Below are 25,323 nucleotides of genomic sequence, written 5' to 3' on the forward strand. Positions count from 1 at the left end.
TTTTAATGGCATTTTCAAAATAAGAATTTTGTTCGAGTAAAATTTTGCAATTTAAAATTTTGAATAAAGGTAATTCACAAGAAGGGTAAAAAATTTAAGCCTAAATATACGATTATAAAAATAATTTTACATTAAATTTTTATATACCGTATTAGCCCGAATACCTGGCCTTGAATACACCACAACTTTGTATATATTTGGAGCAGGAACGAAAGGAAATGTTCCAAAATATAACAAAAATTAATTAGGTAAATTGTATTATAAATATACCATTTTTAAAAATTATTTTATAAAATTTATATTTGAAGCAATAACTTTGTGGTTATTCATTATAATAAAATGAATTCAAAACAACTTTGTTTTTAACCAGTTGATTCTACAGATTGTTTATATTTATTTTATACTATTACGATATTTTATAAGATTTTTTTATTCAGTCCTGCTTGAATTATCATCAGTGTCGCTTGAATGATTACTTCTTAATGTACCATTTTCTCCTCATAAAATGTTGTCCACACCATCTAGGTTGTTGGAAATGTAACATTTCTTAAAACCCCTTCCAATAGACGTGTCATTCATCTTAAACCCCGAATATAATGCAAATGCTTTTTTTAGAAAAATATTTTAAGTAAAAAAACATTGAGTTATATTCGGGTTAATACGGTATTTAGGCTGCCAATGATACCACCGATGTTTGAATCAAATATCCCAGGTTTGATTCTCGGCAAGGTAAGCATGAAATAATTATTCAAAATAATTTATAGTTTCTGGACAAGAAACAAGAGTCCGATCATCTTGCCTTCAGGTATATTTATATTACAAATTATCGCAGATATGCATCGATTAGAGCACCACTGCAGTGATCTATGCATCATTGGGAGCGAATAAGGGAATAATAAGGACAACATAAGCATTTTAGATATAAAAAGTGAAGCTACTAAATATGCTATCTTACTTTAAAAGAGATAAAAGTCAAATTAATATGGAATTTGTTTTGATACTATGACTTTGTGGCATCTGACAAGAGTTTATGTATACATGCCATTGTCTTAGAAAAAGGTGCAGATAAAATAGGCAGATTTTAGTTTTTTTATTTTTATTTTCAGTGATTTTGTGGGAAATAAAATTTACAAGACTATGAAAAAATGTTTACTAGAAAAAAATCCAGATTACCAGTTTTATATCCTAAGAGAAAATTTAGATTAGGTGGTTCAATAAGTAGTTTCATGACAGATCTGTTAAACGACACAAAAAACTAATTTAACACTGATTCACAGTAAAGTCTGTTCATTATAACAAAAATTTCGAAATAAACAAACCAGCCGCGTGATACCCGACAGAGAATAGCCTATTTCACACATATGGTAAAATTGTAGTGGAGTGACATTTATTAGATTCTTTAGTACCTATTTAAATTTGATAATATTTATATTTTTCTTTTTTTTAAATAAAACTTCAAAGTTAATGACTTATACCAATAAAAACGCCTTAGTAAATATATTTTTTACAATAAAAAAAAAAGAAATATTAGCGTTCTTATAATTTACCAAAATATCTCAATTTTGGTGACCATTTTCCACGAGTTGTAAATAACTCACTATTAGAAAATGGAAACCAAGTTGGGGTAGAGTGGGGTTCGAACATCGGACCTCTGATCCGTGAGTCAGCAACCCGATTCAAATAATATAGTGAAATTGAAGAAACAATATTTTAATGATAATTTCATTAAAATCAGTATTCATTATAAAAATCCAGCAAAAGGAAATCAACTTGAGATTAGTCAGTCTCAAGTGTACCGGTTATTGTGTTTGCCCAGCATTAAATAAGTAAATAATTGTAAAACAAAGAATATTGATTCACCATATTGTATTTTATCATGCTGTGTAGATATTTGCCGTGGCGTGAAATGGGCCAATTGTGCGAAATCATGAAGTATGCTCGTGGTTTGCACGTGCACAGCGGTCCAGTCTCTGTGAATGTACTGTAGTTTGTATTTACCAGCCAATGCAGAAAGCAGTGCACTATAGTTTTTGCTTAAATGGAGAAAATGCAGTTTAAAGATTTGTTTTTTATTTTTAAAAACAAATATTTGAACGGCATTTAAAAGATAAAAGCGATATTCAAAAATATACTATTTATAGTCCTTAAAATATAGCTTGATTAGAATAACAGCTGTCAAACTGATTTCATTAGTGATGGAAAATTACTGATCACTGATCAAATCGATTTTATCAGTTATTTCATGCAATCATGAAACTCTGTTTCCGAAAATTGATATAAAAAACGCAAAAACAAGCCTATTATAGTTAACACAATTATTCACCAAAAAATTAGACATTTATACCTTTTTCATGAACAACATGAAATAAATTATTTTTTTATTCCATCAATTTACAGTGATCAATTTGTCCCATCTCTAACGTTTTTGCAAAATGATTTAACCTTGTAAGAACATCGTTTATAATAAGGTTTAGTTTAGTTTTTTTTTTTTTAGTTTTAAAGCTGATTTAATATATTAATGTTGATTTATGTTTCGAGTATTGTATAAAAAAAAAAAATTAACACGCCAGATACAAATGATTTTTCACGTGTCAATATAAATAACTCATTTGACAATACTACAGAGTTATGTCATCACTTTTTCTGACAACTGTCATTCTGATCATGTTACATTTTAAGGACTATAGTTAGATATTGATGAACTATATTGAAAAATGAGTAATATATTTTTGAAAAAAAAGGTACTTATTGAACCGTCCTTTTACAAATTATGAGTTAAATACATACATTAAAGTGGCCAATTAAACCGGCTAATGACAAGTCATAAGCCCTGTAGATGCCTAGACTTCTATATTACCTTCTCTAAAATGATCTTCACCTCTGTTGTAATATGTTGAATACATATGTTATTACACAAATGTCTGTAAAAGTTTTAAGGATTGCGTAAAATATAATGTTTTTACTTTGAACCACCAGACATTAAATATCAAATAATTTGTAGGTGATAATTTAATATAGAAACAAAAACTTACTGAACAGGAATTAATTAAAATAATTACAATTAATAAAACAACTTTGTTTTCGCCTCGTAGTTAGCGCCTTGGCCACCCTACCATGCAAGAGGGATTCCCGATATAGTGGCCATAAAATATTTTTCAAAGTAAGACTCGTCTTAGTTTTATGCAGCGAAAAACGATTGAGATATGCAGTGACCACTGTGTAACAATGGACCATCAAGTGGATAAGAGAATGGTTACGAATAAACCTTGGATACTTTTGCTTCATAAAAAGTAATCAATAAGAATTGATTGTTGAAATTTGCTCAGCACTTATCATATTATTTTTTTAAATAAAATATTTATTGTATCATTTCAAAGTTCACACATTTTTATTAATATTTTTTATCTGTAATTCTTTTACACTCATAGATTACACAGATAGGGTATCATCATCATTATACCCTCATTCGAACTTGATGGTGCATAGGGCACTGCATTAGTACACTAAATATAACAAGACAGTGTCTGGTCTAAGTTAAACCTTGTTGCGCAGCTTAACTTGCAGACATCGGACCCTTATTGTAGCAGAAAGTAGTGGAACGTATTTGATTTAGCCTGCAAATTTCAAGAAACGATACTTGAAATCAATCACAATTATTAGTCAATCAATTACATAATTAGATAAATGCGATATTGAATTTAAAATCCACTTGCGCCAACATCTTCAGCGTCGATTCCCAACATCGCCAAGTCATCTTGCTCGTGGCGATTGACGGGGGCCTCTTGCTGGACTGGAGGAACTTCGTACGGGTTTCCTTGGTACATCCCGTTGGAGTAGTCCCATCCCATCATACCCATGGGGCCCGAAGGAGGCATTCCCATCATGTTCATGGGAGAAGGGCCCATCGGTCCCATGTTGTTCGGTCCCATCGGCCCCATGTTGTTCGGTCCCATCGGCCCCATGTTGTTCGCTCCCATCGGTCCCATAGGACCCATCGGACCCATAGGCCCCATGGGACCCATAGGGCCCATCTGACCCATGTTCGGCCCCATCGGATAATTCTGCGGTGGAATCATGTGCGCGTACGGTGCATTCATCGAAGGTGGTGGAATCTGTGTCATGATATCGAGTTCCGTTTTGTTGAGTATTTCATCTTTTTTGACAGGATTATCTGAAGGGAATATGATGTCCAGAGCGTCTTGAAAATCTTTATGGAGTGATTCGTTCTTCGATCCTTTAGGTGGTGATTTCTTTTCCGGTTTCGATACGACAATGGGCGCGGGAGGCTCCGATATGATGGCAGTTGGGGTCTTTTGTATTCTGAAAACAAAATAATCATTCTTAATAATAGGAAAATATCACATACTACAAATACCGATAAAAATATATTAAATGGATTTACAATAATAAACTGTACTTTCAAAACCAATATGGATATTGTGGAAAAATGTTTACATACATAAATTTAAAAAATAAATTTAAGAAAAATACGTCACTGTTTGATACAATATAACGTGACGTGTTTGGCCTTGATAGTTGTGACGTCAAGATTTGTGGCAATTTTCAAAACAAATGTGAATGGTCAGGAACAAATAAACATGAATTGTGACGTATTAGGGGCGTGGCCAATGCAAAGACCGTTTTTGCGGGAATTAAAAATTACAAATATAAAAACATTTTTTATGCTACAAATAAGTAACAAAAAATATTTTTTTACTGGGCAGTATTTCTGTTTTAAAAAAGTGTGATATTTCCCTATTGTGAAGGATAGAATCATTGTTATCTGATAATTATAAAGGAAAATTTTCATAACATTAGTCCAATAATGATGAATCAGAATAAATAAAAACCACATAAATATTACTAAAAATGTAAAATGAAAAGTGCAAGAAATTGCTTTACCGTAATGTAAAATTTTAGAGACCTTGAAGTTAAACCAAGTGAAATTAATGAAAGCTAATATCTTTGGTACTAAATAAGTTAAAAGATTAGAGGGATATCATACATAACACTCACCACTTCTCTCAACTGCATCTAATATGCAGAATAGATTCATTATTCATATTATGGAATAATGAAATGCACATTTCTATCAACTGAGTGAAACGGTTATACATATTAAACATGTTTTGATACGTATTTTTTTTATTACAGTAAAACCCCTGCTTTATCCTTTTCAAGGGAGCAACAAAAAAAGTGTTAAACTGAGGAAAACGTAAAGTGAGGAAAAGAAAAACTGCATAAAAATTGTAAAAACGGTCATAATTGGGGATTATTCATATTTACCTATAATTTCATTTAAAAAAAGTGTATTTTTTCAATCAATATCAGAATGTGTTTTTTTATTGAATAAAAAAAAACATGTTTAAATAATTTTATCTAGGAACTTAACCTTAATAACAAGAAATTATAAATTTTGAATTTGCATTTAATGCATACAATGATTTTTTCCCTAAATATTGGTAAATTTTATTTATATGGTATCACTTTTTTTAGTATGGCACCACAGAATTTCAACTGTCATTTACATCATGGCAAAACTGTTTCACGCTTTTATGATAACTCTTTAAATTATCTTCTTTCCAAATTATGTTTTTAACCTCAAATAATATTTCTATTACCAAATTTTTTAATTTTCTGCATCGTTATTTATTGAAGTTTCTTCTTCCTAAACATGTGTCAACCGCATGTTACAATTTAGTAAAATGTCAAAATTAGGCAATAACATACAAATAGAGAAAATTAGATAATAAAATAGACAACAAAATTAAATGGTCAATTACACTGAACCTACTTTGAATTTAGTTTGAGACAACAAATTACACATTTTTTGGTTTACCTTGATTTTAATCACCATTTTGGGCAAACGCAGCGGCGCGCGGCTCGGCGTCTTTTGATAGATTTAATGAGTTTCAATTTTTTTTTTACGTAAAACCGGGGTTATGAAAAACGTTAATTGGGGGGATATTTTAATGAGAATGTATGGAAAAAAAAGGGACCTAAATAGTTCGGCGTAAAAAGCAGGAAAACGTAAAAACGAGGTTTTACTGTACATACTTTTTTCCTGTCTTCAAAAAATATTAGGGATATTATATTTTTATTTCTTTATATACAAAGAAATACAAGAGTTCTTATCATTCACCCAAATATTTTGACTTAAATATCATTCCTAAAAAACTTGTGCTAGGGAATCGAGTGTTGATTAAGTGGATTTAAAATGATCTTTGATTCAAAAGATGACATAAAAATTCTGTGCGTTTGCCTGCCGAGCCTGAGTTTGATTCCCAGCAGAATCAATGTGAGATATTTGTTCGACGGGTGTTTGAACCGGCGACCTGTCAATCTTCCAGTATGTGGTGCGATCACTTGGTCTTCCCGAAATAAATACTCATGCAACTATTTGTGCCTATGTATAATCAGACATTATGTTCATGTTTTAATAAACATAGACTTACTTGTGTATGGTTTGTGGAAACGACATAGGTGTTTCAATACCTAGTGATGTGGGGTGAGCCAGTCCAGGAGCAGGAAAATTAGGATCCTTCATAGCCATAGAGGTCTTCAATTTTGCCTGGTGTCAATAAAAAAATATTATTATTAGATGGGCAGGCAGCTATTCGCTAATATGAATTGAACGCAGTACACAATTTTGAGAAAAATAAATATTAGTGCTATCGGGTGCAGTTAGATCAAATCTATGTCCTGCTAAAAACAGCCATGCCGTTTTCATATAAAAAAAAAAACTGTAATAATCACCATCTGAAAATAGTGTTGATCACAAAAACGTCATTTCTCAATACGCAGAAAATACCCAGAGCACTAGAAAAATCTTATGATATATTGGATGGGGAATGATTAATGCGTCTAGAAATTTAGTTTTCTTAAATAAATTTATGTGTATTTTATAAGTATTTTAATTATATAAATTCATTAATTAAAAAATATCTGTAATAAACAAAATGTTTTTCAAAATGAGACGTCTTCAATATTAGATCTAGCTGTTTTCCGCAAAATGCATAATTTAAGCTGTGTGGTATAAAAAAATCACTAAAATTCCTTTGATATATAATTAAATTATTTTTGAAGTAATTATAACAAATTAACTAAATGATTCATTACATTTAAGTACCCAAACATCAGAGTTTTACTAGGGCTGGCTGTTTTCTGCAAAATGCACATCTTTGTTGTGCGGTCAGCCAGAAAAAAAAATTTTTGGATTATAAAAAACAAAAAAAAAACCTACGCATTATTTATCATTCCTCAAAGTAAAAAACATTCCAACTGTTGTGTAGATTAGATTATTCACCCTTTTCACAAAACTGCTATTATCTCAGTTTCACTTTTCTATGGCCGGCTGTTTTCTGCATAAGTACGTTCAATTGCTCCTATCTTATTTATCTAGATATTAATTTATTAATAGTACATTGAAGATCCCGGTCTACATCAAATCATTTACGTGGATGGCAGATATCATCCTTCATAGGATGAATTGCCAAAAAAAAAAAAAAAATTATGTTCAATTAATTTTAAAAATTCAATTATATGAGTGCCGTAGCTGTCTCTTGAATTAGACCATTCCATGCATCCACAGGTCTGTCGTTGATGAATGTTTTGCTAGATTAAGGTGGAATTTTGGCTTTCCTAATTTTCTTCAATATCATCTCAATTGTGTATTTTTGTTACATAAAAAAATTTCACAATCACACCTACGCAAAATATTATTTATTTAAACATTTCTTTATTTTTACAAAGATACATACTACAAAAAAATAATAACGCATCACTAACTCCACGAGCCCTGTGTTAAATTGGGATACTTACTGTATTTAGTTGTGTTCTCAGTAGAAATAAACCAAAGACAAGATTTTGAACCACAGGTATGTGTTAGTTTCAAAGTATCAATATATTAATATGAATTTATTTATTTTTTGTAAAAATACAACAGTATAGGGATCTTCATAATATGTTGCGTGTTAGTTAGTTTCAAAATTTTCTGAAAAATAAATCAGCATCGACATAAATACAAATTTAGAATTTAAAATGAAAGTAGGTTAAATGCTGTCAAAATTCGATTCCTCAGGCGAATGTGTGGTAAAACTATGTATGATAGGTGCACAAATGTCGAGATCCGTGAACTGTGTAAGGCTGAGATATGCATTATCGAGAGAATCAAGAAAGGGGTGCTGCATTGGTTCAGACATGTAGAGCGAATGGACAATGAAAGAACGGCTAAAAGGATCTACGATGCAAATGTTGATGGATGCAGAGAACGAGGAAGACCGAGAAAGACATGGCACGATCAAGTCCATCAAATACTCAAAGATGGACATGTCAAAAGTAGGAATAATCGGCGTGCGTGCATGAGAAGATGTATGAATGTAGTGGAAGCGAGGTCTGTATGCAAAGATAGAGTGATGTGGCGTTCTATCCTCTCTGCCTACCACCCTTACGGGGAAACGGCGTGATGGTTTGTTTGTGGAATTTAAAATCACTAACAAATTATATTTAATTTACAGCGCAATTTGATTTAGCAAAAAAATTATGAACAGTACAAAGAACTTTATTTGATTTTATTTATTTGAACATAACAAATAAAAAATGTAGGTACTAACCATAACTATGTGTACATAAAATGTATTTTACTTATAATTTATGTATCAGTGTTGAAATCGCTAAAATAATATAAAAAATCATGCACTTATACTTGTATTTCTGTAAACTAATAAATAAATATAACAATCTCACCTTCATTTCTTCGACGGATTTTTGTATCTGGGCGTTTATTTCATCACGTTTACGTTTGGCTGCCTCCACACAATCTTCCGAAGCAGGTTTAGTCTGTTCAGTTTCACCCTTTGTAGGTTTGTTGGTAAGGGATTTGAATAGGGGCATCTTACCTAAAAAAACAATTATTTATAACATTTATTTTTCATACACACGAACATGGTGGCAGAATACTACCTGTAGACAAGGTTGACCACTAAATATACTCGGGCCACAAAATCACTGTCGGAAGGGATAATCAAACCAGTGCAGTAAGAATACTTTTTTTATGTTGCTCCTTTGAAAACCGTAAAAAAGGGGGTTTTACTACATTTAATCACAACACAGCGCACTAGATGTAGACACATCAGTTTAATGCTGCTTGCGTACCTAACACATTAAAAAAAAAAAGTACACACCTCAGAGTAATAATTCTCTAGAGAAGCCCTTAAGCTTTATTAAGCAAAATCGTTTCAAATTGTTGGTTTGGTTTTAGTTTGGTTTTTAGTTTAACAAGGTGTAAATGACGGTTTCGGTTTGCGCTCGCAATTCTCACCCCTAAGTAACTACGGTCCATTGTATTGCTGTAATCTGTAGTTAACATCGTGGTTAATAATCTAAATTTCTCCATATCGGCGACTCTAAAAGGTTATTACTCTAAGGAACATACTAATATATTTAAATTCTTTACTGATGTTTCTTGGTGAAAATGCATTTTAAGTATAATACATTATTTAGTTTTAAACAATTTATCATTTTAAAATGATATACATGTCACCATATATTAAAAATGTATTATACATTTAAAAATGATTTACAATAAAACCCCTGTTTTACGTTTTTCAAGGGAGCAACACCAATGATATAATTAAAATATATTGTATTTATTTAAACAATACGGCAAGGCCTTAAAACAGGTTGTACCTAGTTAGGCAAACTAGACATGATCCAGAGAAATCTATTACCTAAGTGTTTATGTAGTATATAAAGTAATTGTTATTTTTGTTAATAAACTTTGATTATTATTATTATTATAATGTGTTATTTTTTATTGAATTAATAAAAAATATTTGCATGAATAATATTATCTGGGTACTTAACCTTAACAACATGAAAATAAAAATTTGCATAAAATGCATAAAATGAAATTTTATTTGTATGGTATCACTTTTTTTAGTATGGCACCACAAAATTTCAACTGTTATTTACATCGTGGACTGTTTCGCACTTTTATGATAACTATTTAAACTATCTTTATTCTTCCTAAACTTTATTCTTTACTTTACTTTATTCTTCCTAAACATGCGTCAACTGCATGTCACTATTTAGTAAAATGTCAAAATTAGACACTTAAACAAAATGGTCAATTACACTGCACCTACTTTGAATTTAGTTTGAGATGATAATTTACACATTTTTTTATTTACCTCGATTTTATTCTCCATTCACGCGGCTCGTCTTTTGACGGATCGAATGAAAAAAAAAAAAAATTCGACGTAAAACCGGGGTTAAGAAAAATGTAAAAAACGTTGATTGGGGAAAATTGAATGAGAATGTATGGGAAAAAATGGGACCTAAATATTTCGGTGTAAAAAGCGGGAAAATGTAAAATCGAGGTTTTACTGTATCCCCATTCCTGGATATTAAGTTCTCCAAAATGAAAGTAATTTTTAGTAGTGTACAAGTCTGAATTTTGTCTAAGGGAGGAGAGCATTGCAGGAGACTGCTGCGAGACATCATCATTCTCTTTCCGCACCTAATGGTGCATAGGGCACTGCATTGGTACACCAATCGCAGTGTATTTTGATAATTTTTGTTACATGAAGATAAGATGATCAGTCTTGCGCTTCAGGTAGCAGTCTATAAAATATTCTAGAGTAAAAACAACCTTTTAAATAAATATTTCATATCAACCGTGTCGGGAATCAAACCTGAGACCTTTTGCGTGGTAGGCAAATGCGCAGACCATTACATCATGAGGCCAACGAAGGCTGCGAGACATTTCATAGATTTATAATACTATTAAGTGTGTTCTGTTTATTAAAATTTATGCAAGCAAGTCTAGTATTGGAATACAGAAATACATTACAGTAAAACTCCTAAATAAGTTTTAAAATGGACCGACAAAAAAATGTGAATGTAAATGGAGGGTAGTGAAAATCATTCAGCAAATAATTTTTTATTAAAAAATTTATGGAGCAATGTTTGAACCATTTTTTTATTAGAAATTTTTTGAAAATCATATTCATAAATAATAAATGCCCGTAAAACACAAGAAACCATCTTTAAAACTATAACTAAAACACAAAAATGGCGGCACTAAATGTTCATAAAACACGATAATGTTGGGTTTGTAACTAAATTTGACTAGTTGTGAGATATTGCAATTTTGAAGTTAAAAGCTCCTCCCAAATCAACAATTAAAATAAAACTGCAAGATGAATATTGTTTTTCGCATTCATAAAATATGAAATAATTTAAGTTACTTTCTAAACAGAGAGTATTTGATGCAATTTATGAAGACATCCATTTTTCGAAAATTTATAGGTACCAACTCGTGCCAGAAGCCCGGCAATAAGCTGCTTGTAAAATTACAACCAAAAAACACAAAAACGGTGTGAAAAATTCCATGTTTTTTTATTCAACTTTCCAACAAGTTGGAAATACTAAAATAATAAATAATAATGAGAGACTAGAGACTAACTTCAGACTCTTGAGCTGTCAGTTTTCAGTATGGATTGCAAATTTCTCTGACTTAAATTGCGGGGGAAAAAAACTTAAAACTGGGATTTTAATGTACTACAGAATTCAAAATTCAATGGGACTTCAAAAATTACATGAAAATTGCGGGGACGTAATTTTGAGGTTTCACTGTATACTGTATATTGTAAATTTACCTATGAAAGGCATCTTTTTGGAGTCGACAGAGTGGAAGTTGGATCCTTTCCTGGACTTATCAATAATCTGCTTATCAAATCTGTCTTCAATCTGTTCATCCTTCTCCCGCCTTCCTGCATACGGCTTGAAATCTCCCTGATTTTTGTTGTCTTCTTCTCTTTCTCGGTCGTAATCACGATTACTGGAAACGAAAGATGGTAAAATAGTAGTCCGGCAATTTAGTTTGTTGATTTAAAATAACAACACAGATTCTCGTAAGAGTAACCGGACAAGATAGAATGTCGTTACCTTCAATCTTCGCATTTTAGGTGTGTGACCTAATATATCCACTTTTGGGAATTTGATTCATGCCTTTCTCCACCTACTGGTTCAAAGTTTGACTTGAATTGTTTATTCATTCCGCATGTACAAAAATTATAGAATTCTATCTTAAGTTAGTCAATCTCAGCCTTACATATTGGACCAATATCGATGGTATTCATATATTTTTTTTTTTATTTCATTTCGTTTTTTTGCACCACAACAGGCCAGGAGGCCCAATTACAGTGGTGAATTATATTACAGAACAACCAGGCTTGAGAAAAATCACATTTAAATTTTTGTGTTCTCACCGGGAATCGAACCCGGAACCTTCAGTGCGTGAGTCAAGCGTCTTGACCATTACACCACGGAGGCCGCCTCTTGTTTTTGACATATTAAATTGTTTGACAATAAAGTTAAGGTTAAAAATATTAAAATAAATTGTATTATTTTAATTGTCATAAAAGTGTGCAATAAAAAATGCATGAAATTCATGCTACTATTTATCTATGTTTTTAGCGTCGGCACCAAAATTTTAATTACTACCTTTTATCCTTTGATGACTTCTTTTCATCTCGATCCTTTTCTTTTCTGTAAAAAAAAAATATATATGAAAAAAATTATTTGTATAATTTTTATAAAATTATTAAAAAATTGTTTTTAAAAATAAGAGATAGATTATTCATTAAATTCATGTTTTAATTCAATATAAAATTTTACTAATCGATTTCTTTAACCTTTTATAGGGCAAGACTCTTGACAAGGGGAACTTTGAAATGATTTTTTTAGTACTTAAATGTGTTGATATGTAATAATATTCAATGGTTCAGATTTTTTTCTTCTTTAGAAATAGTAAAAACGTATTACCAAATACTGTGAAGGGGTAAAACAGTATAAAAATAAGTTAATACATTTTTAAAACAAGCAACGGTTATAATATTAAATTAACTTTTACAAAAAAAACGCTTAAACTTAAATTATAAAAAAAACGTATGAATTATTGTACATTTTGTTTAATAAATAATTATCTAAAGATGTATGAACGTCAAGGAAAAGAAATCAATATTAATTGATGTACTTCAGCATTCATAATATGGGAAAAACACACAGATTTAACTTTACAGTTTAACTATGTACATATTTAACTTTCGTCGACAAGATTGCTAGGTTGGTAATCTAAAATTAATATTATATTGAGTCAAAGTAATTCCGAACTATCAGATATTGTAATATTTTCTATTAAATAGAAAAAATGAATCAAATGCAACTCTTCAGACACTAAAAAGAACTATTTTATTCAGAAAGGTAATAACGTACCTTGAAATATGGAAATGAGATTTATCGCTCTGCATAGTCAGAACCTCTCTAGCTTCCCTTTCCCTGGACATCACTCTTCCATCTACTTTATGTTCTACCTTTTCCCCAGCTCGGATCTTAACTCTGAAATTAGGATATTATAAAAAATGATATGCTGGTCTTTCTTGCATAGCTACAGAGAAGGATAAGTTATCTATCAACTGAAGTACAGTAAAACCTCACTTTTATGTTCCTCAATTTTATGTTTTCCCGCTTTTTACACGGAAATATTTGGGTCCCATTTTTTTCCATACAGTATTATTTAAATATTCCCCGCAATTAACGTTATTTACATTTTTCATAACCCCGGCTTTCTGTCAAATTTTTTTCATAAGTCATTCGATCCGTCAAAAGACGAGCTGCGCACCGCCGCGTGAATGGAGAATAAAATCGAAGTAAATAAAATAATGTTTAAATTATTGTCTCAAATTAAATTCAAAGTAGGTGCAGTGTAATTGACCACTTTGTTTAAGTGTCTAATTTAGACTTTATTTACTAAATAGTGACATACAGTTGACGCATGTTTAGGAAAAATAAAGTCTTTGCATCAATAAATTACGATGCAGAAAGTTTAAAAAATTGGGAATCGAAATATTATTTGATGTAATAAAACATAATGTGAAAAGGAGAGAAAAAAGTGTGAAACAGTTTTGCCGCGATATAAATGACAGTTGAAAATTTGTGGTGCCATACTAAAAAAAGTGATACCATATAAATAAAATTTCCCAATATTTAGGGATCAAATCGTTGTAAGCATTTTATGCAAATTCAAATTGTTATTCTCGTGTTTTAAAGGTTAAGTACCTAGATAAAATTAATAATACATGTATTTTTTTTAATTCAATAAAAAAGAACACATTGTAGTATTGCTTGAAAAAATACAAAATATTTTTAATTAAATCATTGGTAAATATGAATAATGCCCAATCATGACAGTTCTTACAACTTTTCTACAGTATATTTAGTATAGTCTTGTACAACAATTATATTTTGATGAAATTTCATTCTTTCCATACATTTTTCATTTCCTAACTTAAGCGTTTTTCTCAGTATTACACTTTTTTGTTGCTCCCTTGAAAAACGTAAAACAGGGGTTTTACTGTAATTCAAACCTAACTAACATATAGAGGAGCTTTGAAAAAGTTATTATTAAAATAAATTTAGGGAGAAAATATGGTCATTTTAATAGTAAAAATGAAAGCATTGTTTCTGCTTTAATTGTTTTAAAGCTTGAAACCTAATTCACCTAGTCTCTTTTAATGAAAAAATACTTAAATTAAAATAATGTCCTTTTCTATAAAATCACATTTTTATAATCTGTACAACTAGTTGCAATAATTTGGTTAGCGTTACAAATGGTTAACATTCACATAGCATTTAAGTAAACTAAAAGAACAGTAAATAAGAACAAATAAATTTTACAGTGACAAAATTCAATTTAAATCATTTTAGATGCCATAACAAGTGGCATGGTGGGAGTTTTTTTAATTTTTAAAAATTAGTTAAGGCAACCCATCTTAACAAGGATGATTTGTGCCATATGGAGTGCTTTAAATGTTTAAAAAATAAATGCAAATATATTTCAGTTTAAGAATTTATACTATTCAAAACAATAAATTTGGATAGTTTCTCAACTACTTCTGGGGATAAGACTGACAAAACAGGAGCTGAATTGAAGGGAAGCGGAAGGTTTAGATTGGTGTACAAAGGATATGCATCCCGAGTGGGGCAACCAAACAAAGCGTGGTCTGTGCATTCCTCGTCAAGCCCGCACTCACGCCGAGGACTTTAAACAAATGTTTATTTACAATACAGTGGCCAATCTTCAGTCTGATAATATTGGAGACGATTCTTTTAGACAATTTGTAGTCATGATACCAGGGAGAGCGCCGGATGAAATTTTGTATATTTTTGTATCAAATTCCTTTGTTTGCATTTGAAGTTTGCCAAACCTGATTCTAACCAACAAAAGCGTCTTTTTTGATCTGACTGAGTTGATCGCAATTTTGAATATTGAAATTCAAGGGGGGATTTCCATTGAGTAAGGCCACCTTCGCAACTTCATCAGTCATTTCATTTCCTGAGATTCTACGGTGATGGTGGGAGTTAATTTTTTTTTTTGAATTGTAAAATACTAACCGGTACTTCAGTTTTTCTAGAATCTTCTTGTCTTCGTCAGTAAGGGTATTTTGCTTTAAAGACATCCACTGTGATAGTGTTCTGTCATCAGCTTCTGGATCTATGTTTTGAAGTAGGTGTTCTGGGTTGATCCTATTTTGATTGATTTCTGAAAACACATAGTTGTAAATTGAATTGAATTGAAGTCAGTGAAAAAAAAATTTTAGTAAAGCACCTAACTATTTTGAAATAAAAATTATACTGAAATAAAATATGAAATCATTGTTCTTAACGACGTATGATTATGATAAAATGATACCTTTATTGTTTTTTTTTCTCTTCTTTGAGTCCTCACTACTGCTAGATGAGGAAGAGCTTGAACTGGACTCACTGGAAGAGTGCCTCCTTTTTTTATTCTTCTTCCTATCTCTCTTCTTCTTCTCTTTCTTATCACTCTTCTGCTGCCCAGTTTTCTGCTGCTGTAAAATGATTCCGTTAACTGACTGATTAAAAAAAAAATAATATAGGTGTAAAAACAGCATACTAAAATTTGTTAAGAAATGAAACCTGGAATATATCATTCATTGATTGTATGAAAATATAAGTTGATTTATAAAACAATTATAATTAATTGTATTCAGTGATACATATAATAACCTGATCTATAAATAAAACTAACCTAATAAATCAACTGTGTTAAGGACAAAGGCTTCAAGCCACAATAGGGAAATATCACTTTTTTTACATTTTGAAAGTAATAAAGGTATATAAAATATTGTCCAGTAAAAAAAATTTTTTTTTTGTTAATTATTAGTAGCATAAAAAATATTTTTAAATTTGTAATTTTCATTTCCCGCAAAAACGGTCATTCCATTGGCCACGCTCCTAATATGTCACGATTATTGACGTCACAACTACCAAGGCCGAACATGTTGCGTTTTTCTAGCAACATATTTTTATTAAATTTATGTTTTACATTTATGTATGTATGAAAACATTTTTCCACAACATCCATATTGATTTTCGAACATACAGTAAATCCATTTCATATATTTTTTATCGGTATTCGTCATGTGATATTTCCCTATTTCGGCTAAAGTTTTTTTATTAGTTGAGTTTTCAAAAGATAACATGGATCTAATACACATTCTGGCAAAAGGATTGTGCCAATAGATGCTTGCAGTTTAAATATTTTTTTCCATAATTATGGTTTGAAGCCTATGTTCTGAACAGTAAATATATTATTACTACCTACTGATATTAACAAAAAATATTCCAAATATGTTAAAATCTTTGTAGATAAATAGTAGATTTAGGCTTTGAGGGATTTTATCTATAAATACCTTTTATTAACTTATATTGTATACCTTTTATTAACTTATATCAGTATTTTTAATTATTATTTTTCTACATTGTTTTAATTTTAAGATTCTTTTAATATAACCGATGGGAAAAAATGAACTACTGTTCTCTCTACTGAAATATATGTATGCATGTACTATATGTAAGATTAAATTTATATATTTTTATTTTCTTTTTCTTATTACTTCATTTTTAATTTTTTGCTACTTTTGTGTAAAATATGTCTGTTCTTTATATATAAATATATGTAAAACATGTAAAAGCCTACAAGGCGTTTAAATAAATAAATAAATAAAATAAATAAATAAAGATATTTCAATGGGGATTAAGGAATTCATTGAGAAGAGAATATGGACATCCATTTACAGGATTGAATAAATAATAGATACATTCAAACTTTGGCAGAATGGTAAATGCTAACATTAAAATACAGCGCTGAAAAATTCCCCTGGAAATGGTGCTGCAACGTTGCGTTACATTAAGCAAAAGATGACATATTTTGAAATACAGGTATTTAAAAATGAAAATTCAATACATATATCATCGCTGTTCAGGCAAAAGTCACTAACACTAAAAATGAAAGTTTTGAGTTAAATATGCCATACGAAGCATAAAATGATGTTCTTTAAGAGGCAAATGTAAACAAAGTAACTTATTTTAAACTACTTAACTTTATATTAATATACAGTGAAACCTCGTATTAACATTCCTCGATTTTACGTTTTCCCGCTTTTTACACTGAAATATTAAGGTAATATTTTTTTCCATATATTCTCATTCAAATATGCCCCCCAATCAACATTTTTTATGTTTTTCATAACTCCGGTTTTACGCCGAAATTTTTTCATAACTCATTCGATCTGTCAAAAGACGAGCTGCGCGTTGCCGTGTGAATGGAGAATAAAATCGAGGTAAATAAAACAATGTGTAAATTATTGTTTCGAACTAAATTCAATGTAGGTGCAGTGTAATTGACCATTTTGTTTAAGTGTCTAATTTTGACATTTTACTAAATAGTGACATACAGTTGACGCATGTTAAGGAAGAATAAAGTCTTTACATCAATAAATTACGATGCAGAAAGTTTGAAAATTTGGCAATAGAAATATTATTTGAAGTTATAAAGATAATGTGAAAAGAAGACAGTTTAAACAGTTATCATAAAAGTGTGAAACAGTTTTGCCGCGATGTAAATGATAGTTGAAAATTTGTGGTGCCATACTAAAAAAAGTGATACCATACAAATAAAATTTCCCAATATTTAGGGATCAAATCGTTGTAAGCATTTTATGCAAATTCAAATTGTTATTCTCGTGTTTTAAAGGTTAAGTACCTAGATAAAATTAATAATACATGTATTTTTTTTAATTCAATAAAAAAGAACACATTGTAGTATTGCTTGAAAAAATACAAAATATTTTTAATTAAATCATTGGTAAATATGAATAATGCCCAATTATGTCAGTTTTTACAATTTTTCTGCGGTACATTTAGTATAGTCAAGTACAATAATTATATTTTTATGTAACTCAATTTTTTCCATACATTTCTAATTTCCTCACTTTAAGAGTTTTCTTCAGTTTTATACTTTTTTTTGTTGGTTCCTTGAAAAATGTAAAACAGTGGTTTTACTGTATATTAAAACATTAAAATATCATGTTTATAAATACATATTAAAATAAACATTAACTTTTAACCAAAACATTATAATTATTATTAATATTTCTTTCCATTTGCTAACTCTTATAGCTTGCATTGTCTAGATTATAAACAAACAAAAGTCACTTAACCAAATTATAGCCACCTCGCCTCATTAAAAACCTTCCATATATTTTTAAATAATATATCAGAATGAAAAGTTACCAATGGAAATGAATAAAAAGACTATTCTATCTACTAGTGTGACATCATGGGGGTTAAAGTGAGTAAACTGATCAATCAAACCATTCGAGCTCGGTTAGTGCCAAAACTTCCATATTCCCTTCTCTAAGAATTTATCTAGGTGTGTTTATATGTTACCTGCGGGCTAGAGCCTTTCCTCTTCTTGGTGTGGAACCCATCTGCCTGGAAGGAGATGGTGTGCGGAGAGTATGGCGGCTTCTGGTCTACATCAGCCGCAGTCGTCTCCCCAGACTTGTGGACCTTCTCGTAATTCTTCTGGCGATCGGACATCCAATCCATCTCCCAGTGCGGATTCAGCTCAGTGAAATTCTAGAAAATAAATATGTAATTATGAAGACAGAGGTCTTTCCTTCAATGATTTTTGAGTGCTTTCGTCTGAGCCGATATTTTCAAAAAGAAGGAGGTTCAATGCTTCAGTGGAAATTGGATAAAAAAATGTTTGAAACAATTAGAGAATTTAATTGGTTGAAAAAATTTATAAAAATTAACTGCTTCGCAACGTCACAGGTTTATGTGACCACGTGTTTGGAATAGCCAATAAATTATAGGATTGTTATGTTGTTGTGTCAACCATGGGCAACCAGCAATAGATTTCCGGTTCCCGGGGCAACTATTATTTTCGATGTTTAGCGTGTTTGGGAAACAAATTATAATTGTATGGAGTTCAACTTTTTAATGTCAGAAACAAAAACAAATTGTTCGTCGATCCTACAAACTAATACGATTGTATCAAATGATGTCGTAGAATGCCTGCAAGTTGGCGATTCGTACAATTAACATCAGCTAAACTCATGTTTTCTTTGCTTTTTGTCCGTTATGTTTTACCGCTCAGATGTGTTTTGATTGACCAGAACTTGTGACGTCACAGTGTAATTTCGAAGTTTCAGTGGGGATTTTTAAAATTACACAACTTGAAAAAATCATATTGATGATATATTTTTTTTTGTTTAGTTTGATAGTCAAGTATATAACAAAGATTTTTTTAAAAACCACTTGACTTCCTAATTTTTTTGTCCTTTGTAAATATTGAAAATAAAGATGGTTATTTTTTAGATCGTCTGAGTAAGAGACAAAACAATTAATTTTTTAAGTGTTTCCTTGTAGATCAAATAAAATAATACAAAAACACCACTTATTGTATTAATGTTATACATATATTAAAAATCAAAGCATAGTTAATGAATTTAACAATGTTTCAAACATAATTTATTTATAATATATATTGGCCTAAGCAGTTACAACAGTTACATGAAGAAACATATATATATATAAATAAGAAACTGAACAAAAAAAAAACTATGTAGCAAAGACAAACAAAGGCAATAAAATAATGGTATACAATGTATTCATAAACTTGATTAACATATAAGACTTCGAGCTAAACCATGCCAATCCCTCTTCATCCTGCTGTTTTAGTGGTGACGAGATCTACGAAAAGCCGGAAGATCTTTACCAAAGAAGTTATTAACAGATGGAACAGTTGAGCAATAGCGGATTTTTAAACATAGGCAGAATGGTGAGTGTTACAGTGGGTAAAGTGAGCACTTAAACCAGCAAATGACAGGTCATAGGCCCTGTAAATGCATAGATTTCCATATTTCCTTCTCAAAAATGTTTTCCTCCTGTTGCAACAAATTTAAATAACTCTCTAGAGAGGAAATCCAACCAGTCTACAAACGTTTCGACATACTCAAAGCATAGTTGATAATTAATTTAATTTGTTAAACTGTTGGGTCAGAATTTCGATACAAAATAAAGAGTTCTAGAACAAAATCTGTTTCAAACATCGTTGAATTCATTGAGTATTGTGATTAATTTGTCTACTGATAAAAAAATAAATATGAATATAATTTGTGAATGGGTAGTCGTGAATATTTAGTATGTTTATCAGAGTAGATCTTCTCTTATAATTTTGCGCAAATTGTGTGTGGGAAGATCGCACAGAAGGCAGCTTGTAAAGTCTCGAGTACTTCTGCGTGTTGTTTTATTCTGAGCACAATTTTATTTTATTTTCAAGTATTTCATTCATAAATGAATAAATACTTTACAATTGCGAGCGTATAAACTGTTTAGAGGGGGCAGGGTGGGAAAATTCGTGCCTAGATTTATTGGCAGATTGAATTAATTTGACTGTACAACAGATTTAAATAAAAGTTAAGAGAAATAAACTTACACCATAGTTTTGGGAATGTATCAAAGATTTGAGATGAGCAGAAGCGCAGTGCAGATCTCCAATCCATTGGTCACAAAGTTTGCAGTACCAAGCAGAAGATGGAACGAAAAATTGCAGACCTACAAAAAGAAAAAAAAACATGCGTTAAGATAAATGACATTTAAGATCTAACTGAGTAAGAAATTTGACATAAATACAGTCGAACTCGGTTATTACGAGGAAGATGGGACTACTTGAATTTGCTCGTTATACAAGAGCAAGGTTTTTTTTATACAATCGCTATTGCACATTGTCACCTAAGTAAACAAGTAAATACATATGTGTACATATAATTCATACATAATTTTTTTACAGGGGTTCAAGTTTCAACTGATCTGGTCTAGAACTCATTTAATATCACCCACTTGTAATGTTAATTGTGTATTGAAATAAGCCTAGATTATTAAAAAATCTAAAAACATCCCGTGAAAACCCCCGAAACAAGCATGTCATTCATAAACTACAAAAGCAGCTGTAAGTTGTAACAATGTGCCGAACCGGCACTTACTAAGTGCACAATGCTTGGATTTTTAAAAACCATGTGTGTTCATTTTTCAATATTGTCGGCGAAAAATCCAATTAGGTACTTAGACACTTACATAGCTATCATAAACATAATCCAATCCCAACGCCCGGCGGTATTTATCCTTTAGGGTAGCCGACCTATTAGATTTTATTACATAGATTCTTATTTCGAGAATTATGTCTTTAGCAATTGAAGATATTCTGTATAATTTTTGACAATATTTTTGTTCGGTATGTCCGAGAAGTAGCTCATTATAACAGTGCATAATTGTATGGAGAAAACCATGAACTAAAATGTCAACTAATGTTTCCCCGTTACATCCGAGTTCGACTGTACATACTGTGCATGAAAATGAAAGTATGGTTATTTGATAAACATTATTTTAAACATCCCACTGATTCTATATAATTTACGTCAGTATTTGTAGTGGAAGGGGTAGGTGTATTATTGTACCTTTTATTGGTGTGCGTTTAGAAGATGCTCCAGGGTAGCTGGGCATTCCCTCATTTTGATTAGAAGTCACATCATGCCAGGGAACTTCCAAATTGGCAAGAGCATTTCTGGAAAACAACACGATATAATTAATAATATCCAAATATGAGGAGATCAGTAGAAGGGGGTACGAAATAGGCAATATTTACCGATGATGATTTGGAGAATGGAGGTGGTTCAGATACTCCTTAGCTGTGGTTGGGAATTCGTTGCAAACACGACACCAGTGCATCTCCGGATCATAGAAAACGTAGTTGAACTTTTTATCTCCAATCCTTGTACGGGATTTGGACCTAACAGAAATGAAAAAAATAGATTAAAGATGGTTCGATAAACATGGTTATAAAACAATGCGAAATAAAAAAAATGTTTCTTTGATTACACTCACTATCCGGAAACTCTTTAGAAAAACGCTGTATAGTCAGGAAATTTTTAAATCAGTATGATTCTGTAAATATTTTATCAAAAATGTCTATAAAAATAATTAAAAAAAACACTATAAATAGATCAAACAAACAATTATTGGACGAGGTTTCTTCTTTCTTCTTATTTATGGTATTAAAAAATGTAGCACGAATTTGGGAATATTATTCTAAAAACATTTAGCTCTAGGACAAAACAAGCATTGTACAATACATATTCACATAATTTTAAAAACTAAATGCTTGCTTCATTTCTAGATACGAGAGACGTAGATACACAATTTATTTTAAGTGCTTTATTACAAAGTATACATTCAATGATATTTTACATACTGTTGTTAGTATACTTATACTATACAATGCTAGTTTCTTGAGTTATGTTGGCAGGTAGATTCTCCTTGATTCTTCATCTTACACTAGAAATGAATGCCTTAAATGTAATTACAATTTTCTGGATACCAGATGTTCTTAAATAATTCATACATTTCATATTATTAAAACTAAATATTACAAAGCATTTCAAATGTTAAATACACACCAAAGTAAAGAGGAACCTAGAAATAAATTACGATGTTTAAATCGTAATAACAAATTGAATTAAGATATTTGAATCACATTATGTCGTATTTCACAAGAGGGGGTTGAAACACCACTGTCCACGATCACAGTTTTTAGGAAGACAAACAAAACAAGACTATTCCTTTTAAGTTCAATGTGCAACTTGTGTATAACAAGTAACGAAAATACTAATTATTTCAAGCTTAATGTGGACATTGAACTTTAAAGAAAGAGTCTTGTCCCTACTGGCTTTCCTGGTCTTCCCAAAAACAGTGATCATTGACAGTGGCGTTTTTGCTTTTAACCCCCTCACATAGAATAATTAAAATTTACAAAATATATTGATAATTTGGAACATATTTCCAAAATTTCTCTATTTTTGAGAGAATTTGCATTGAAAATAATGTATGTTTTACTATCACATGTCCAAGAAAAGCAGAAATGAATTCACCACGATGACAGATGGGATTTTATAAAAATGAAAAAAAAAACTACGTAAAATGCTATGGAATTTTATACACATGCCTGAATTAATTTTAATATGGTAAGTAAAACAGAAAACAAAGTCAAGATGGCAAAATTTCAGATATTATTTATTCATTCAACAAGTTTAAAAGTAGTATTTTAACAAATATTACATAAATTATACCCGTTAACAGATGGCTACTGTTTTTTTTGTTATTTTGAGTGTGTTATCTTTGTAGAAAGGCCTCGAAGGATTTTATGGACAGATATATATATATATATATATCTTAAAAAAGATTAAAGCATCAGTATGCAGTATTGGAATGATTTCCAGGGGGAACTCTGATAGTTTGGAGAAAAATATCCTCCTGGGATGTATCGAAGGGACAAGGTTGCGTGGATGTCAAATGACAAAATGGAGCAACTTGGTCATTGAATTATCAGGACTATCACCGGCAAATGCCTACATAACAGCACAAGACCGTTCCGTATGTACTGTCCGCAGACGAGCCATGACTGGAGTCGGGCGTGATCACCGTCCTCAGAGAGAGGGAGTATTAGAGTCTAGACATATACAAGGTCTTATGAATTTCATCTCTGTTTTATGATGTGATGTGGTGATATTTTTTTTTTGACAATGTTGAATAATGATAAGGTGTAACTTTTTTTGTGTTCTGGTTTCCTTACCATAGTATAAGTATAAAGTAAAATGAATGATATAGAAAAAAAATATAGTTTGGTGAATAAAATGTACCTTGATTTACGTTTGTTACGGCTGGTGGATTTTTTATCACTCTCTGAGGAGGACGATCTGGAGGATGGAGGAGATTTAGTCGGAGTTCTCGGCTGACCTGGTTTCCGGGACTTAGATTTGTCAGCTGTTTCTTCTGAAGAATGATTTTCTCCAATAATCCCATTCAACATATCAATGACATTGTTCATAGTCTTAAGTTTATTCTGAATCTCAATCTGAAATCCAACAAATAGAAATTGTGATACTAAAACATAATGTACATATTAAATTCTAGTTCGGTTTGATTATTTAATCAGTAGGCAAAGGAAAAAATAGTCAAATGTAAATTATAATCTCGGTAGTACGAAATTATTGAATCCTTTAATTTTTATAACTACCAACTTTTATCGCATTTACATTAATATAAAATAAATTAAAAATCATGTCGTTCTCATTTTATTTGTATTTTGAAATAATGTAATCGACTAAATTAAAGATGTGTTTTTCTAAAGACTACGTAACATCTTTTGTGAGCGTTTTTGTAAATTTTTTCTATCAGACTTAATAAAATACATTTATAGAAAAGAAAACATTTACTACATTGAAATAATGCATGTAAAGCAAAATATTTACATATCGCTCAAGTAAAGTATCGTTGACATAATGATTGGTTTCTTTTTTAAAACCATGGCTACTAGTTGCATAATATATCCAAATCTTTATATAACTTTGAATCACCTGTAATTTTGCATTCTCCTTCAAAAACCGCTGACTATCTGGGCTTGGAGAACGTCTCGAATCTCCGCGAAGTTCAATTCTCTGCTGCTTTAAGGATTCTAATTCTCTTTTTAGGACAGACGCCTTCTTCAAATATTCTTCTTTCTGTTTTGCCAAAGTTGCGCGCTGATTACGCATTTCCGATGCAATGGCTATTATAAAGACAAATGAAATGTTCGTTAATAAGACTGAGTGGAATATTATACAGCTCCATTTCCTCGCATCGGTTGCTGTATATTGATATTTTAGATAAATAAAAACAATTTTCCATCCATGTTGCTATTATACTCACCGCACAATCGATAAACAAATATAATAAAAAATGGTAGTGGAAATTGTGCATTTTGGATCTGAAAGGAAATATTTTAACATTATTGAGGGTTCATATAAACAAAAAATATAGACCTTGTATTTACACAGATTTAAACATGTTATGCAG

General features: G+C 30.7%; 1 protein-coding gene across 7 annotated transcripts in view; it reads right to left on the reverse strand.

Annotated features, from left to right (window-relative positions):
- Positions 1-2,479: 2,479 nt before the first annotated feature.
- The window catches only part of LOC148279656 (uncharacterized), a 29,808-nt gene continuing 6,964 nt past the window's right edge, over positions 2,480-25,323 (reverse strand). The window contains exons 3-16 of one of the 7 annotated variants that reach the window (XM_088229608.1): positions 24,846-25,036; positions 24,129-24,343; positions 22,079-22,222; positions 21,891-21,997; positions 20,873-20,991; positions 18,817-19,008; positions 15,755-15,911; positions 15,457-15,604; positions 13,279-13,401; positions 12,508-12,552; positions 11,661-11,842; positions 8,746-8,897; positions 6,456-6,571; positions 2,480-4,320 (exon numbers count right to left, since the gene is read on the reverse strand). In XM_088229608.1, coding sequence (XP_088085734.1) covers positions 3,699-4,320; positions 6,456-6,571; positions 8,746-8,897; positions 11,661-11,842; positions 12,508-12,552; positions 13,279-13,401; positions 15,457-15,604; positions 15,755-15,911; positions 18,817-19,008; positions 20,873-20,991; positions 21,891-21,997; positions 22,079-22,222; positions 24,129-24,343; positions 24,846-25,036 — 2,513 coding nt within the window. In that variant the 3' untranslated portion in view covers positions 2,480-3,698. Of the gene's footprint in view, positions 4,321-6,455; positions 6,572-8,745; positions 8,898-11,660; positions 11,843-12,507; positions 12,553-13,278; positions 13,402-15,456; positions 15,605-15,754; positions 15,915-18,816; positions 19,009-20,872; positions 20,992-21,890; positions 21,998-22,078; positions 22,223-24,128; positions 24,344-24,845; positions 25,037-25,323 lie in introns of all 7 variants that reach the window. The other 6 variants (XM_088229607.1, XM_088229610.1, XM_088229609.1 and 3 more) reach the window with 6 other exon arrangements.

The sequence above is a fragment of the Micrasema longulum genome, unplaced genomic scaffold (assembly GCF_059751315.1).
Source record: "Micrasema longulum isolate JH-2025_06_02 unplaced genomic scaffold, ASM5975131v1 h1tg000687l, whole genome shotgun sequence".
Taxonomy (NCBI): Eukaryota; Metazoa; Arthropoda; class Insecta; order Trichoptera; family Brachycentridae; genus Micrasema; species Micrasema longulum.